The sequence below is a fragment of the Eucyclogobius newberryi genome, unplaced genomic scaffold (assembly GCF_026437365.1).
Source record: "Eucyclogobius newberryi isolate DKJ021-1_F unplaced genomic scaffold, fEucNew1.0.hap1 SCAF_2, whole genome shotgun sequence".
Taxonomy (NCBI): domain Eukaryota; kingdom Metazoa; phylum Chordata; class Actinopteri; order Gobiiformes; family Gobiidae; genus Eucyclogobius; species Eucyclogobius newberryi.
The window spans coordinates 27,405,250-27,423,161 of record NW_027315834.1 but is presented as its reverse complement, the minus strand read 5'-3'; the positions used below and the strand labels follow the sequence as shown (position 1 = coordinate 27,423,161).

The following is a 17,912-nucleotide window of genomic DNA, read 5'->3' as shown; positions in this document are numbered from 1 at the left end:
CTACACCACCAAGCTAAGTGACAGGTCAGATCTGGGGAGAGGCGGCTCCGCTCACAGTAGAACGCTTTCAAGTTTTTTTTTTTACTAAACAACGGATACAATTCAACACAATTCGACAGTTTAATGCTACACTGTGGAACATTCCAGGTCAAGCACACAGAAACATTACACAGTGCAACTTTCAAGAAAAAAAAACACGACTTATTAGTTATTTCAAGTCAAATTTTTAGTGTTGTGAGTCTCGTGTTCCAGTCTGATGTCTAGTTTCTTTGCGTTTTCAATCAGACGTAATCACGCAGGAGCTTCAGATTCGTACGATAAATAAACGTTGACGATGGCGCAGCCGTCACCGCTCGGCGATCTCTCCAAAGGCCTGATGGGTAAGCGGACTCGAGGAGCTCAAGGTCTCGTTCAAAGTCCTTGTAGCAGCGGCAGGAGCACAAACAAAACAATCCTTCACGGTGCCAGGTACGTCATCAGTCACTTTGTATTTGCTGCTCGACGACAGGGGCGGAGAGTACCATGGAAATACTCAAACAGCAGTATAAGTAGTAGTAGTAGTAGTAGTAGTAGTAGAAGTTGATTGTTTTCATGCCAGCAATCTTTAGCTTTAATCAAGTGTCATTTTTAAGAGATAGTATAAGTTGTTGTATGTTTATGTAAAAACTATGTACATTTAAAGTGCCTCTGATAATTTGGATGAGTCATTGAATTAAAATGCAGTTAACATAAATATATTTTGAATTTTGCTAAAAACATATTTTAAAATGTCATCACAGAATAGCACATTTTTTAGTTTTAGAATTTCACTTCCTGTTTGTAATTGATGACATCACACTAGGAAATTACCAGCAAACACTGGGCAAAACTCATCTAACATCACAATTTTTTGAATTTGACAAATAAAAATTAATGAGAGCGACTTTATTTTGTTGAATTAATGTTTAGAGCGTCAAAAAAGTTGTTTCTTAGTGTAAATTATGCATAAACGTTGACTGGAACGTGTGTCACTAGAGTGATGTCATTTTCTACAGATGATTTTTTTTATGTTTTCACCACAAATAGCTGCTCGATTGGTGTAAAACTCATCAATCATTTATATGTACGACAGGTATAAATACACCAAATAAAGTCAAAATTAGAAAATTGTAAAAACCTGCCATAGGCACTTTAAAGGCTGATCTTCTACCAATACCTGAACCAGAACTAAACCTGAACCTGAACGTGTACCAGAACTAAACCTGAACGTGTACCAGAACTAAACCTGAACCAGAACTAAACCTGAACGTGTACCAGAACTAAACTTGAACCAGAACTAAACCTGAACCTGAACGTGTACCAGAACTAAACCTGTACCAGAACTAAACTTGAACCTGAACGTGTACCAGAACTAAACCTGAACCAGAACTAAACCTGAACCTGAACCAAACCTGTCCCTGAACTAAACCTGTACCTGAACTAAACCTGAACCTGTACCTGAACCAAACCTGTCCCTGAACTAAACCTGTACCTGAACTAAACCTGAACCTGAACCTGAACTAAACCTGAACCTGTACCTGAACCAAACCTGTACCTGAACTAAACCTGTACCTGAACTAAACCTGAATAACGTTCTTCTTTCTTTATAGTCAGATCTACCCAGATACTCATCAATATTAAAACTACTATAGAAACAAAAACCTTTAACAGAACAAAACTGGATATTTCCTGAGTTGCTTTAGAATGATCGCTCTATAACAGAACTAGTATATACTCTTTACTATCAGGCACTATTCATTCATTTTGATGGCATCGAAATCGATTGTGTTGCTCAAGCCTTTTCCTCAGTATTGACTTTGAAATGGGACGTTTTGTGACTATGAAATCGTAGTATTTTGGTAGCCTCTGCTCAACACGTTCTCGTCCTCTCACACGTTAGTTCCCTGGGCCGGGTTGTGCATCCTGTTTAGTCCACGCCCGGACACAATTGAATGTCTCGCTTCATCTCTCGCGTCCCTGTTTCTCAGCAGCAGGACTTCTTCTCGTGCGCTGAGAAGGCCGACGATGATCCAATGTCTACAGCCGTGGAGTTGGTTCTGAGCAGGGAGTGGGGCGCGCCGGTGCCGTCCCCCTGCTGGACGTTCAGGCCATTGCGGGACATCAGCTCCTTGGCGATCATCATGAAGGCTTCGTCTACGTTCTGGCTCTCCTTCAGCGAAACACACATGACAAAAGGCAAAACATTATCTATTGTTGGAGAGAGGAAGACGGATGAATGGATGAATAGCTAAAGCAAAAACACATTATGGATTAAATGTGGCGATGTAGTTGCCTGACCCGCCAGCCCCGCCCACATTCTGTTCGAATGTGTAAGGGTCTGGAATCGGAGTCAGAGCCAATGAAATCGTCAGCCATCCATTTACCTCTCCAATCCCAGTCGGAGGTTTTAACGCGTCACACTGAGATACGGAAGAAGCTCTTCACCCCCGTTTCAAAACATTCAAGATGGCGGATCCGGCTCGTGACCTGGCTCGTGACCCGGCTTGTGACCCGGCTCGTGACCCAGTGTTTACTTCTGCTCTCGCTTCGGTTTGAACAATCAGGAAAGTCCGCTCTACTCGCCGTGATGAACGTGCGTTAGATGCGGTTGTACGAAGGGCGTCATCGCGATTCAGGAGACATTTTCTGCGTTCGGGGACGGATAACGCGGAACACGCCTTGTTGACATGGGCTACGTAATATCCGTTTTTTTTGCATCACTCCTGGGTTTATGTGATTGGTTCTGTCTCTGCTCTAAACTCCGCCCTAGAAATTGAAACGCAGCGGTCGAGCCCCAGACCCACACACAGTTTTGATAAGTAGTTTGCCAAAACGTGTTGGGAATGGCTGGTCAGGCAAGCGATGTAGATGTCAGGCGCTCGGTGTGAGGGCGGAGCCATTTCTTTTTCCACTGAATGTTTTGCATAAAAAGTGATTTTCCAAACGTATTTAATCAAGGGCCACTTATTAAAACAAAGACAAAGCCACGGATCAACGCTCAACACTGTAAATTAATGAAAAACATGGCATATTTTCCCATTATAAAACCCAAACCAACCAGCTGACAAACGTGTATCATTATAAACCTGTACGACGTGAACCGATGACGTGTTATTGGTTAGTTTACCTTTGCAGATGTCTCTAAAGCTGCTAATAATCCTTTGTCTTTCGCCAGCTCGCAGGCCTCTTGAAACCGGACCTGTCTCTCCTCTTCCAGGTCACACTTGTTTCCTGAAGTGGAAATGAAATGTGTGAAAAGGTAATGAAACACAAGCATCGGCGTTTGAACTCTGCAAATGCTATTAAAAATGAATGGGACGGCTGTACAAAAAGATTCAAACTTCTACGCACGAGAAAAGCATTTACACGTAATTACAGCTAAACAAGAAACGTTAATTACAGCTAACGGACGCGCCTAGCAACTGAACTCAAAATAGATTGTACAAAGAAGTATATAATAACAAAGCAAAAGGAGTGTGTTTACGTTCATACACAGGCTTCAAAATGTACTCTATTAAAAAAAAACATTATACATAACATTATAACTTAAATACTTAAATAATGGTATATAATATAATAAATATATACATCCCAGCTGCAAGGACGCTTGACAACTATTGCATTACTTACGGAGAAAGGGTTGAACATTATTAGTCCACTGGGCCAGATGAGTTCACATTTTAAAACTTGGAAATGATTCAAATGACCAGAAAAACAATCTGAATTAATTTAATAGGCTCATAATGTTATTCTCCTGCTGTGTTTTTGTGCTCTGTGCATTTCCCCCTTGTGTGACAAACAAAGGTTCTGTTATCTTATCTAAATCTGATCTCTGGTGTGTGTTTACGTGCCCAACAGAAATCTGATCATCACAAATAAAAGCTGGTGACGTTTCCCAGGTAACGAATAGTAGCTGGAAGATATTTGGGAGATAAAGTATCAAGAATGTTAAAGTAATTCAGTAAATCTTTAACATTTTCTCTTCAATTGTTGTTATTTTGCCACATTCGTTTTTGTCATGATGTGTTTATAGATGGTTCAGTCAGAAATAAATCAGATTACAGAATTGTAATCAGATTTCTGGAGTGCACATAAACACAGCCGCTGACTCAATATCATTCTAGCTTGGCGAGCGCTGACGAGGGTTCATAATACCATATTTTTCGTACTATAAGTCGCACCTTTTTTCATAGTTTTGGCCGGGGTGAGACTTACACTCAAGAATAACTTATATGTGATATTATTTTCACACTGACGACCACAAGAGGGCGCTCTAGGCTCTAAGCGACGCAGAAGAAGAATCTGCACTTCCTCTACCTCTGGAGTTTGTGGAGTTGTTTAGAAGTGACACAGAGGAAGAAGAATTGAATGGATTTAGTGATTTGGGGTAAAACTGATGCTTTGGTAAACTTGTTAGCATGTTCTTTATGCTATAGTTATCTGAAGAACTGTTCATATGTTACGTTAACATACCAGACACTTACCACAGTTCTGTCTGTGCCTCATGTAGCTGAAGGTGTTAGCGTTAGCATACATACACCTATTCACCATGTTCTCTCATCTGTTATTATTTTAAATTGCATTTCAAGATGAAATGTCTGTTCCCCCAAAAATGCGACTTATACGCCAGTGCGACTTATAGTCCAGAAAATACGGTAAAAGCAAGTCAGTCCATTGTAAAGCATATATTTTTCAGGTTGTTTGTAGTGACCTATAAGCGCCATGGCGACGTTGGTTGCTCCGTACAGCTCCACCTCTTTGATCCAGAGTTGCACAGAGTCGAACGTGCAGCGGCGCGTGATGTCGTAGGCGATGAGGGCGGCGTGAGCGCTGCGGTAGTAACTCTGAGTGATGGTCCTGAACCGCTCCTGACCCGCCGTGTCCCAGACCTGCATCTGCCACAGAGGACGGAACGGGACGGCGTTAGGATAATGCATCGTGACGTCATAACTGCATCGATAATTACATTTTGTACATCGCGTTACACATGGTGGGTCACGGCCAGTTTTGACCCAGTTAAAGCACTGCACAATTCATAATGAATATATCTTCAATTCTAAATGCAAATTCAAATCCAAGAAAAAATAAATACTAAATAAAATTAAAATATATATGCAGTAGGACTGTAATCAACATTTCATCAATCTGACAATTTTGTTTTAATTTATTTTAATAATCAAATAACTAAAAAGAAAATGACTACATTTAAGTCTATGTATTCTCCTAATATATCCAGTATCTAAAATAAGCATCAAGAGCCTCGACATTTCTAACGGACTGTGTTTACGTGCACACCAAATAATCTGATCTTAATTGCATTTCTGGAGTTATCAGGTGTATCAAAATATTGAAATATATAATAAAACAGTCACCAGGTGTATTCGATGATCAGATTTCTCTAGAGCATGTAAAAAACATTAAACATGCCCCACAAAAAGTTGTGTTTCTGTGGGTTTCTCTGCCCATTTAAGACCTGTAATCAGCAATGCCAGGTGTTGTATTGTAATAGATCCATGGGTGTTGCAGATGGAAGAGGAACAGTCTTTTGATCCTGTCCAATAAAGGAATATTTGAGAGCTTTTACTGGAGTATTTTGAACTTTTTTGCGAAGAAGCACGAGTCAGAAATGCCCTTTTAAATTTGCATCCTAGTCGCTGGTGTGGCACAGGGTCACACGGCCTCTACACTTATCTTATTATCATCAGTTTTTTTCCGACCAAGTGACTGTGACTGTGTATCCTGTTTGGAGAAAGTCCCAGAGCAACACCACGTTATCACGGCAACCGCTGTCATAGGAACAGCCTCACTCAGTCTAGTTTACTTTACAATGCTTCACAACCATGTTAGGTCCTTTAGGATGTCTTATTTTTATGTCACGTCAGTACGTTACGCTTCACATGTGCAGAGTTAAATGATCTCACAGACCTGGCAACGTGCTCAGAGCTTTAATTAAAATCACATTCAAAATTAAAGCAGGTTGATGGTAGTGTTAAAGAAACAGATCAGTAATCAAATATATACGACAAAATCTGACCTTTCTTTGTTTTAGAATGGCATTGATCGTAAATCTAAAAGACCAAAAGATAATAATAAAGAAACTTACGGCAGAATGTGTTTTGTGATATTGAAACTGTCATTTGTATTGCGCCTCTCTGAATAAAAACATCTAGTGTGAACGTTTAGCATAGTGACAACACAACGTTTAGCATAGTGACAACACGACGTTTAGCAACACGACGTTTAGCATAGTGACCACACGACGTTTAGCATAGTGAGAAAACAACGTTTAGCAGTGTGACAACACGACGTTTAGCATAGTGACAACACGACATTTAGCAACACGACGTTTAGCATAGTGACCACACAACGTTTAGCATAGTGAGAAAACAACGTTTAGCATTGTGACAACACGACGTTTAGCATAGTGACAACACGACGTTTAGCATTGTGACAACACGACGTTTAGCATAGTGACAACACGACGTTTAGTATAGTAACACCACGACGTTTAGCATAGTGACAACACGACGTTTAGCATTGTGACAACACGACGTTTAGCATAGTGACAACACGAAGTTTAGCATAGTGACAACACGACGTTTAGCATAGTGACAACACAACGTTTAGCATAGTGACAACACAACGTTTAGCATAGTGACAACACGACGTTTAGCATAGTGACAACACGACTTTTAGCACAGTGACAAGACGACTTTTAGCATAGTGACAACACGACGTTTAGCATTGTGACAACACGACGTTTAGCATAGTGACAACACGACGTTTAGCATAGTGACAACACGACGTTTAGCAACACGACGTTTAGCATAGTGACCACACAACGTTTAGCATAGTGAGAAAACAACGTTTAGCATTGTGACAACACGACGTTTAGCATAGTGACAACACAACGTTTAGCATTGTGACAACACGACGTTTAGCATAGTGACAACACGACGTTTAGCATAGTGACAACACGACGTTGAGCATAGTGACAACACGACGTTTAGCATAGTGACAACACGACGTTTAGCATAGTGACAACACGACGTTTAGCATTGTGACAACACAACATTTAGCATAGTGACAACACGACTTTTAGCATTGTGATAACACGACTTTTTAGCATTGTGACAACAACATTTAGCATAGTGACAACACAACGTTTAGCATAGTGACAACACGACGTTTAGCATTGTGACAACACGACTTTTAGCATTGTGACAACACGACATTTAGCATAGTGACAACACGACGTTTAGCATTGTGACAACATGACTTTTAGCATTGTGACAACACGACATTTAGCATAGTGACAACACGACTTTTAGCACAGTGACAACACGACGTGTAGCATTGTGACAACACGACTTTTAGCATTGTGACAACACGACTTTTAGCATTGTGACAATACGACATTTAGCATAGTGACAACACCACTTTTAGCATAGTGACAGCACCACTTTTAGCATAGTGACAACACCACTTTTAGCATAGTGACAACACGATGTTTAGCATTGTGACAACACGACTTTTAGCATTGTGACAATACGACATTTAGCATAGTGACCACACGACTTTTAGCATAGTGACAACACGACTTTTAGCATAGTGACAACACGACTTTTAGCACAGTGACAACACGACGTGTAGCATTGTGACAACACGACTTTTAGCATTGTGACAACACGACTTTTAGCATTGTGACAATACGACATTTAGCATAGTGACAACACCACTTTTAGCATAGTGACAGCACCACTTTTAGCATAGTGACAACACCACTTTTAGCATAGTGACAACACGATGTTTAGCATTGTGACAACACGACTTTTAGCATTGTGACAATACGACATTTAGCATAGTGACCACACGACTTTTAGCATAGTGACAACACGACTTTTAGCATAGTGACAACACGACTGTTAGCATTGTGACAACACGACATTTAGCATAGTGACAACACGACGTTTAGCATTGTGACAACACGACGTTTAGCATTGTGACAACACGACTTTTAGCATTGTGACAACACGACATTTAGCATAGTGACAACACGACGTTTAGCATTGTGACAACATGACTTTTAGCATTGTGACAAAACGACATTTAGCATAGTGACAACACGACTTTTAGCACAGTGACAACACGACGTTTAGCATTGTGACAACACGACTTTTAGCATTGTGACAACACGACTTTTAGCATTGTGACAATACGACATTTAGCATAGTGACAACACCACTTTTAGCATAGTGACAACACCACTTTTAGCATAGTGACAACACCACTTTTAGCATAGTGACAACACGATGTTTAGCATTGTGACAACACGACTTTTAGCATTGTGACAATACGACATTTAGCATAGTGACCACACGACTTTTAGCATAGTGACAACACGACTTTTAGCATAGTGACAACACGACTTTTAGCATAGTGACAACACGACTGTTAGCATTGTGACAACACGACATTTAGCATAGTGACAACACGACGTTTAGCATTGTGACAACACGACTTTTAGCATTGTGACAACACGACATTTAGCATAGTGACAACACGACGTTTAGCATTGTGACAACACGACTTTAAGCATAGTGACAACACGACTTTTAGCATAGTGACAACACGACTTTTAGCATAGTGACCCTCACGACGTTTAGCATTGTGACAACGCGACGTTTAGCATTGTGATAACACGACGTTTTGCATAGTGACAACACAACGTTTAGCATAGTGACCACATGACGTTTAGCACTGTGACAACACGACGTTTAGCATAGTGACAACACGACGTTTAGCATAGTGACCACATGACGTTTAGCATTGTGACAACACGACTTTTAGCATAGTGAGCACACGACGTTTAGCATTGTGACAACACGACGTTTAGCATTGTGACAACACAACTTTTAGCATTGTGACAACACGACTTTTAGCATTGTGACAACATGACATTTAGCATAGTGACAACACAACGTTTAGCATAGTGACAACACGACATTTAGCATAGTGACAAGACGACTTTTAGCATAGTGACAACACAACTTTTAGCATAGTGACAACACGACATTTAGCATAGTGACAAGACGACTTTTAGCATAGTGACAACACGACGTTTAGCATAGTGACCACATGACGTTTAGCATACTGACAACACAGCTTTTAGCATAGTGACAACACGACATTTAGCATAGTGACAACACGACGTTTAGCATAGTGACAACACGACATTTAGCATAGTGACAACACGACTTTTAGCATAGTGACAACACAACGTTTAGCATAGTGACAACACGACGTTTAGCATAGTGACAACACGACGTTTAGCATAGTGACAACACGACGTTTAGCATTGTGACAATACGACGTTTAGCATAGTGACAACACGACGTTTAGCATAGTGACAACACGACGTTTAGCATAGTGACAACACGACGTTTAGCATAGTGACAACACGACGTTTAGCATAGTGACAACACGACGTTTAGCATAGTGACAACACGACTTTTAGCACAGTGACAAGACGACTTTTAGCATAGTGACAACACGACGTTTAGCATTGTGACAATACGACGTTTAGCATAGTGACAACACGACGTTTAGCATAGTGACAAGACGACGTTTAGCATAGTGACAACACAACGTTTAGCATAGTGACAACACGACTTTTAGCACAGTGACAAGACGACTTTTAGCATAGTGACAACACAACGTTTAGCATAGTGACAACACGACTTTTAGCACAGTAACAAGACGACTTTTAGCATATTGACAACACAACGTTTAGCATTGTGACAACACGACGTTTAGCATAGTGACAACACAACGTTTAGCATTGTGACAACACGACGTTTAGCATAGTGACCACACAACGTTTAGCATTGTGACAACACGACTTTTAGCATAGTGACAACACGACGTTTAGCATAGTGACAACACGATGTTTAGCATAGTGACAACACAACGTTTAGCATGGTGACAACACGACGTTTAGCATAGTGACAACACGATTTTTAGCACAGTGACAAGACGACTTTTAGCATAGTGACAACACGACTTTTAGCATAGTGACAACACAACTTTTAGCATTGTGACAACACGACATTTAGCATAGTGACAACACAACATTTAGCATAGTGACAACACGACTTTTAGCATTGTGACAACACCACATTTAGCATAGTGACAACACGACGTTTAGCATTGTGACAACACGACTTTTAGCATTGTGACAACACGACATTTAGCATAGTAACAACACAACTTTTAGTATAGTGACAACACGACGTTTAGCATTGTGACAACACGACATTTAGCATAGTGACAACACGACTTTTAGCATTGTGACAACACGACTTTTCAGCATTGTGACAACAACATTTAGCATAGTGACAACACAACGTTTAGCATAGTGACAACACGACGTTTAGCATTGTGACAACACGACTTTTAGCATTGTGACAACACGACATTTAGAATAGTGACAACACGACGTTTAGCATTGTGACAACACGACTTTTAGCATTGTGACAACACGACTTTTAGCATTGTGACAATACGACATTTAGCATAGTGACAACACCACTTTTAGCATAGTGACAACACCGCTTTTAGCATAGTGACAACACCACTTTTAGCATAGTGACAACACGATGTTTAGCATTGTGACAACACGACTTTTAGCATTGTGACAATACGACATTTAGCATAGTGACCACACGACTTTTAGCATAGTGACAACACGACTTTTAGCATAGTGACAACACGACTGTTAGCATTGTGACAACACGACATTTAGCATAGTGACAACACGACGTTTAGCATTGTGACAACACGACTTTTAGCATTGTGACAACACGACATTTAGCATAGTGACAACACGACGTTTAGCATTGTGACAACATGACTTTAAGCATAGTGACAACACGACTTTTAGCATAGTGACAACACGACTTTTAGCATAGTGACCCTCACGACGTTTAGCATTGTGACAACGCGACGTTTAGCATTGTGATAACACGACGTTTTGCATAGTGACAACACGACGTTTAGCATAGTGACCACATGACGTTTAGCATTGTGACAACACGACGTTTAGCATAGTGACAACACGACGTTTAGCATAGTGACCACATGACGTTTAGCATTGTGACAACACGACTTTTAGCATAGTGAGCACACGACGTTTAGCATTGTGACAACACGACGTTTAGCATTGTGACAACACAACTTTTAGCATTGTGACAACACGACTTTTAGCATTGTGACAACACGACGTTTTGCATAGTGACAACACAACGTTTAGCATAGTGACCACATGACGTTTAGCACTGTGACAACACGACGTTTAGCATAGTGACAACACGACGTTTAGCATAGTGACCACATGACGTTTAGCATTGTGACAACACGACTTTTAGCATAGTGAGCACACGACGTTTAGGATTGTGACAACACGACGTTTAGCATTGTGACAACACAACTTTTAGCATTGTGACAACACGACTTTTAGCATTGTGACAACATGACATTTAGCATAGTGACAACACAACGTTTAGCATAGTGACAACACGACATTTAGCATAGTGACAAGACGACTTTTAGCATAGTGACAACACAACTTTTAGCATAGTGACAACACGACATTTAGCATAGTGACAAGACGACTTTTAGCATAGTGACAACACGACGTTTAGCATAGTGACCACATGACGTTTAGCATACTGACAACACAGCTTTTAGCATAGTGACAACACGACATTTAGCATAGTGACAACACGACGTTTAGCATAGTGACAACACGACATTTAGCATAGTGACAACACGACGTTTAGCATAGTGACAACACAACGTTTAGCATAGTGACAACACGACGTTTAGCATAGTGACAACACGACGTTTAGCATAGTGACAACACGACGTTTAGCATTGTGACAACACGACGTTTAGCATAGTGACAACACGACGTTTAGCATAGTGACAACACGACGTTTAGCATAGTGACAACACGACGTTTAGCATAGTGACAACACGACGTTTAGCATAGTGACAACACGACGTTTAGCATAGTGACAACACGACTTTTAGCACAGTGACAAGACGACTTTTAGCATAGTGACAACACGACGTTTAGCATTGTGACAATACGACGTTTAGCATAGTGACAACACGACGTTTAGCATAGTGACAAGACGACGTTTAGCATAGTGACAACACAACGTTTAGCATAGTGACAACACGACTTTTAGCACAGTGACAAGACGACTTTTAGCATAGTGACAACACAACGTTTAACATAGTGACAACACGACTTTTAGCACAGTAACAAGACGACTTTTAGCATATTGACAACACAACGTTTAGCATTGTGACAACACGACGTTTAGCATAGTGACAACACAACGTTTAGCATTGTGACAACACGACGTTTAGCATAGTGACCACACAACGTTTAGCATTGTGACAACACGACTTTTAGCATAGTGACAACACGACGTTTAGCATAGTGACAACACGATGTTTAGCATAGTGACAACACAACGTTTAGCATGGTGACAACACGACGTTTAGCATAGTGACAACACGACTTTTAGCACAGTGACAAGACGACTTTTAGCATAGTGACAACACGACTTTTAGCATAGTGACAACACAACTTTTAGCATTGTGACAACACGACATTTAGCATAGTGACAACACGACTTTTAGCATTGTGACAACACCACATTTAGCATAGTGACAACACGACGTTTAGCATTGTGACAACACGACTTTTAGCATTGTGACAACACGACATTTAGCATAGTAACAACACAACTTTTAGTATAGTGACAACACGACGTTTAGCATTGTGACAACACGACATTTAGCATAGTGACAACACGACTTTTAGCATTGTGACAACACGACTTTTCAGCATTGTGACAACAACATTTAGCATAGTGACAACACAACGTTTAGCATAGTGACAACACGACGTTTAGCATTGTGACAACACGACTTTTAGCATTGTGACAACACGACATTTAGAATAGTGACAACACGACGTTTAGCATTGTGACAACACGACTTTTAGCATTGTGACAACACGACTTTTAGCATTGTGACAATACGACATTTAGCATAGTGACAACACCACTTTTAGCATAGTGACAACACCGCTTTTAGCATAGTGACAACACCACTTTTAGCATAGTGACAACACGATGTTTAGCATTGTGACAACACGACTTTTAGCATTGTGACAATACGACATTTAGCATAGTGACCACACGACTTTTAGCATAGTGACAACACGACTTTTAGCATAGTGACAACACGACTGTTAGCATTGTGACAACACGACATTTAGCATAGTGACAACACGACGTTTAGCATTGTGACAACACGACTTTTAGCATTGTGACAACACGACATTTAGCATAGTGACAACACGACGTTTAGCATTGTGACAACACGACTTTAAGCATAGTGACAACACGACTTTTAGCATAGTGACAACACGACTTTTAGCATAGTGACCCTCACGACGTTTAGCATTGTGACAACGCGACGTTTAGCATTGTGATAACACGACGTTTTGCATAGTGACAACACGACGTTTAGCATAGTGACCACATGACGTTTAGCATTGTGACAACACGACGTTTAGCATAGTGACAACACGACGTTTAGCATAGTGACCACATGACGTTTAGCATTGTGACAACACGACTTTTAGCATAGTGAGCACACGACGTTTAGCATTGTGACAACACGACTTTTAGCATAGTGAGCACACGACGTTTAGCATTGTGACAACACGACTTTTAGCATTGTGACAACATGACATTTAGCATAGTGACAATACAACGTTTAGCATAGTGACAACACGACATTTAGCATAGTGACAAGACGACTTTTAGCATAGTGACAACACAACTTTTAGCATAGTGACAACACGACATTTAGCATAGTGACAAGACGACTTTTAGCATAGTGACAACACGACGTTTAGCATAGTGACCACATGACGTTTAGCATACTGACAACACAGCTTTTAGCATAGTGACAACACGACATTTAGCATAGTGACAACACGACGTTTAGCATAGTGACAACACGACTTTTAGCATAGTGACAACACGACATTTAGCATAGTGACAACACAACGTTTAGCATAGTGACAACACGACGTTTAGCATAGTGACAACACAACGTTTAGCATAGTGACAACACGACGTTTAGCATAGTGACAACACAACGTTTAGCATAGTGACAACACGACGTTTAGCATAGTGACAACACGACGTTTAGCATAGTGACAACACGACGTTTAGCATAGTGACAACACGACGTTTAGCATAGTGACAACACGACGTTTAGCATAGTGACAGGACGACTTTCCCCCCGTCGCACTGAACAATGTGTGAATGTGTTCCAGCTCAACACTCGCACACTCACTGGCGTTGAGGGAGATAACGGGCAAACACTTTTGCCTTGAGGCGATCTAACTAGCTTTTCTGCACACGGGAAAATGGAGCAATCGAGTGTAATATTTGCACTGTTTAACTGACTCTTCACTTTTGTCAAACTGATCTTCTGCAAAAAACGTTTAAATGTGCAATACTTCTGGTTTGTCCTAGTTTTCTTTTTCCAACACGTCATCTTTCAAGACGAATTAGCGTCTTGCCTGACAACCAACAGGGGAAATAATGAGTTTAAATAGTAAGAAAAGGCAATTTTAGAGCACAATTCGTACACAAGGCTTCACACAACTGGAGAAAACAGCATTAAAACCACAAAAACAGTCATATTTCTGATTTGGCAATCAATGTTCTGCTGTTTCCACAATAACAGGGCAGAAAAACCATTATCGAGCTTGTTTCTGACTTGACAAAAGCCATGGAAACCTGAGTAACCCGTATCTCTGGCCCTTCATGAACCCGTTTGTCCAGTTTTGAATCCAACTGACACACTAACCGGAGGACACATCGGTGCAGCAAACCCGGAAGCACTTTCTCTCACGTGTTCTGCACTGGACCCAATAAAACGGCTTCATGTTTATCTTTGAGTCAACGCCAAACACAGGATCCTCCTTGTAATTTCCCCCAGAATCACACACTCAAGATAAAGAGGGCATTTACTGTATGAGTATGACAAACATGTAGTATTCAGGTGTACTTATGGTGGGCGATACTGACAAAAACTCAAATCGTGCGTATCCTGATGACAATACTGAGACGGTATTATGTCAGTCCCACAGAATTGGGTTAAACTTGTCTTTAAATGTATTAATTGAGGTTTATTTATCTACTTTTATTCGTCTTATTTATGATTTGTTTGTTAAATTACTCACAAAAGTTCAGAAATATCACCTTTTACAAGATTACAACATTACATTTTCATTTTTAATCAACTTTTTTGTAGTATTTTTTCCTCTAAACGATATATTTGTACAACATTCTCAATATTATCTAAAATTTGATATGATGTTCTCTCCTGCAGATGTACTCTTGATTAAGCACATGTTTGGCTTATTGACCCATGTTTACATCAGTATTAGTTTAAAATTATAGTTATTTATTAATTGTAGTACAGTATATAGTGTGTCGACTAAATTAAAGTGTGATTAAAGTCATTACATTGTTACTTCTCCTTTCCTTATTATCCCAGTAGTTTATTTTCATTCTATTACAACGTTATAACTCAGCGCTCTAATGTAAAGTGTGACTTCCACATTAGAGTTCGTCTGCCATTGTTTCACCAGCTAATTACATCAAAACACTTAGTACTTCCTTTTTTACTCTCAAATCGTTTTTGGGAAGGAAGACTTGCTACTAGGTATAGTATATCATGTAATAATACTGCAATAATAATAATAATACTGTAATAGTGTGTATCATGTAATAATGCTGTAATAGTGTGTATCATGTAATTATACTGTAATAATAATAATAATACTGTAATATGTATCATGTAATAATGCTGTAATAGTGTGTATCATGTAATAATACTGTAATAATGTATATCATGTAATAAAACTGTAATAATGTATATCATGTAATAATACTGTAATAATGTATAGCATGTAATAATGATGTAATCGTGTATATATTGTAATACTACTGTAATAATGTATATCATGTAAAGTGCTGTATTGTGTAATTATACTGTAATAGTGTATATCATGTAATATTGTGTAATAATGCTGTAATAGTGTATATCACGTAATAATACTGTAATAGTGTAAATTGTGTAATAGTGTAAATTGTGTAATAATACTGTAACAGTGTATTTCATGTAATAATACTTTGCTTGTGTTTAGTTTTTTTTTTTTTTTAGCTTTTCAGCCCACTACTGTTTATAACAGGGGCTTCACACAATCGTAGACTTACCTTGACTTTCTTCCCTTCGATGCCCAGCGTTCGCACTGTGAAGTCGACTCCGATCGTGTTCTGCTGTCTTTCTGAGAACACTCCTGATTTGAAGTTCTGCACGACGCATGTTTTCCCCACGTTGGAGTCTCCGATGAGGATGATTTTGAACAGGAAATCAAAAGTGTCATCATGCTCTGGTCCAGGACTCTGCTGCATTCTGGAGGCAGCAGTTTCTGGCAACAAATGATGATGAAATGAGGCCTTTTTTCCTTCGGCAGGAAACGAGAACTTAGTGCCACATAAGAAGACAATATGGCTACAATCCTTGATAGCTTGAGGCTGCTTTTAGTTCCACACTTCCATGCTCCCAGTGAGTTCAAAGTCACCAAACTGGACCAGGTAAATAATGTTGGGTAAACACAAGGCAGTTAGTCACTAGCTTGTGCTTTCAGTATAAATAGAGAAAAACTTGTCAATAACAAATCAAGAACAACTGCTCATTAAACCATATGCAGCATCCTCAAAAGCACATCCTTCAACCTGGATCTAGTGAGAATTTTCCAATAAATTGCGGCAAAAATAATAAAGGAGTCCAAACCAGCAGCCTGACGTGAGTTACTTCTTCTTCTTTTTCTTCTTCTTTCTCTGTCTTTTTATCTCTTTGCTGGTTTCTCTCTCTTTACATGTTTCTCTCTGTGAAGACGATCCTCCCCCGCGTTGGTTTTGGTTCTTCTCTGGATCGGTCGTGTCGCTCTCATTCACTTCCCTTTCACCTGACACCTGTTGTGACGAGGCCCCGCCCTAAAGCCGCCAAGGCATGCTGGGAAGTGTAGTATTACAGCTGACTAAAGAAGCAGGCCGAAAAGTGTTACGTCTTGACTTGCGCAGAAACATAATAAGACCTAAAAATATTGTTTTTTAATTGTAATAGCCGGTTTGTCCGGTCATTTAAGTAACATTTAAAATAAACAAAATAATAATAATAAATAAAAAATTAAATAAAAAAATAAAAAATACAAATACAAATAAATACATTAAATACATTAAATACATTAAATGAAAAAGAGCATAACAAATCTGAAGCCAACTATTTTACTTACTAAAAATATTTTTTATTTTACTAAAAATAATTTGCCTACTCCTATAAGTTTAAAATAATAATTATCACCGAATAAATGAAAAATGTGTCATTGTTGTGTTGAAAACATAATCCAATCCAACTTTATTTAGAGCACTTTAAAGACAAAAACGGCACCATTAAACAGAAAAGGTGGACAAAATGAAACCCTTGTAAACTGAGTCAAAAGCTTTGAGAAGAAAGCATTGGAGCCCCCATTGAAAAACCCCATCATTTTCGTGCACAAAACGCGAACATTATATGACACCCGTGACGTCCCACCGCCCCTCGCGTCCCTGAACGCCTCGGAGGCTGACGCTCCAGCCCGCTGCGCATCCTCTTCTCTCCGTGACGCGTGTCACGTGCGCAGCATCTGCCCCGGGGCCGTGCGCATCTGGAGCTGGAGGTACATG

The 17,912-nt window shown here is 39.8% G+C and overlaps 2 protein-coding genes across 2 annotated transcripts in view; both read right to left on the bottom strand.

The window, feature by feature from the left end:
* The window catches only part of LOC140368045 (tetraspanin-8-like), a 276,094-nt gene that overhangs the window by 228,420 nt on the left and 29,762 nt on the right, over nt 1–17,912 (bottom strand). The gene's annotated exons all lie outside the window — the stretch shown is intronic.
* LOC140367279 (ras-related protein Rab-19-like) lies at nt 1,992–16,634 on the bottom strand. Its single transcript, XM_072453667.1, has 4 exons — nt 16,401–16,634; nt 4,730–4,913; nt 3,146–3,249; nt 1,992–2,188 (listed from the first exon to the last, which is right to left on the bottom strand). Exons 1-4 carry the CDS (start codon nt 16,596–16,598, stop codon nt 2,003–2,005), a joined length of 672 nt encoding a protein of 223 aa, XP_072309768.1. The 5' UTR covers nt 16,599–16,634; the 3' UTR covers nt 1,992–2,002.

Excerpts from the sequence above, each read along its gene's own strand:
- LOC140367279 (XM_072453667.1), bottom strand. The coding sequence starts at position 16,598 with ATGCAGCAGAGTCCTGGACCAGAGCATGATGACACTTTTGATTTCCTG. Across the intron at positions 4,914-16,400 it reads TCGAAGGGAAGAAAGTCAAG|ATGCAGGTCTGGGACACGGC; the intron begins GTAAGTCTACGA and ends CCTCTGTGGCAG. Across the intron at positions 2,189-3,145 it reads CTTTAGAGACATCTGCAAAG|GAGAGCCAGAACGTAGACGA; the intron begins GTAAACTAACCA and ends GTTTCGCTGAAG.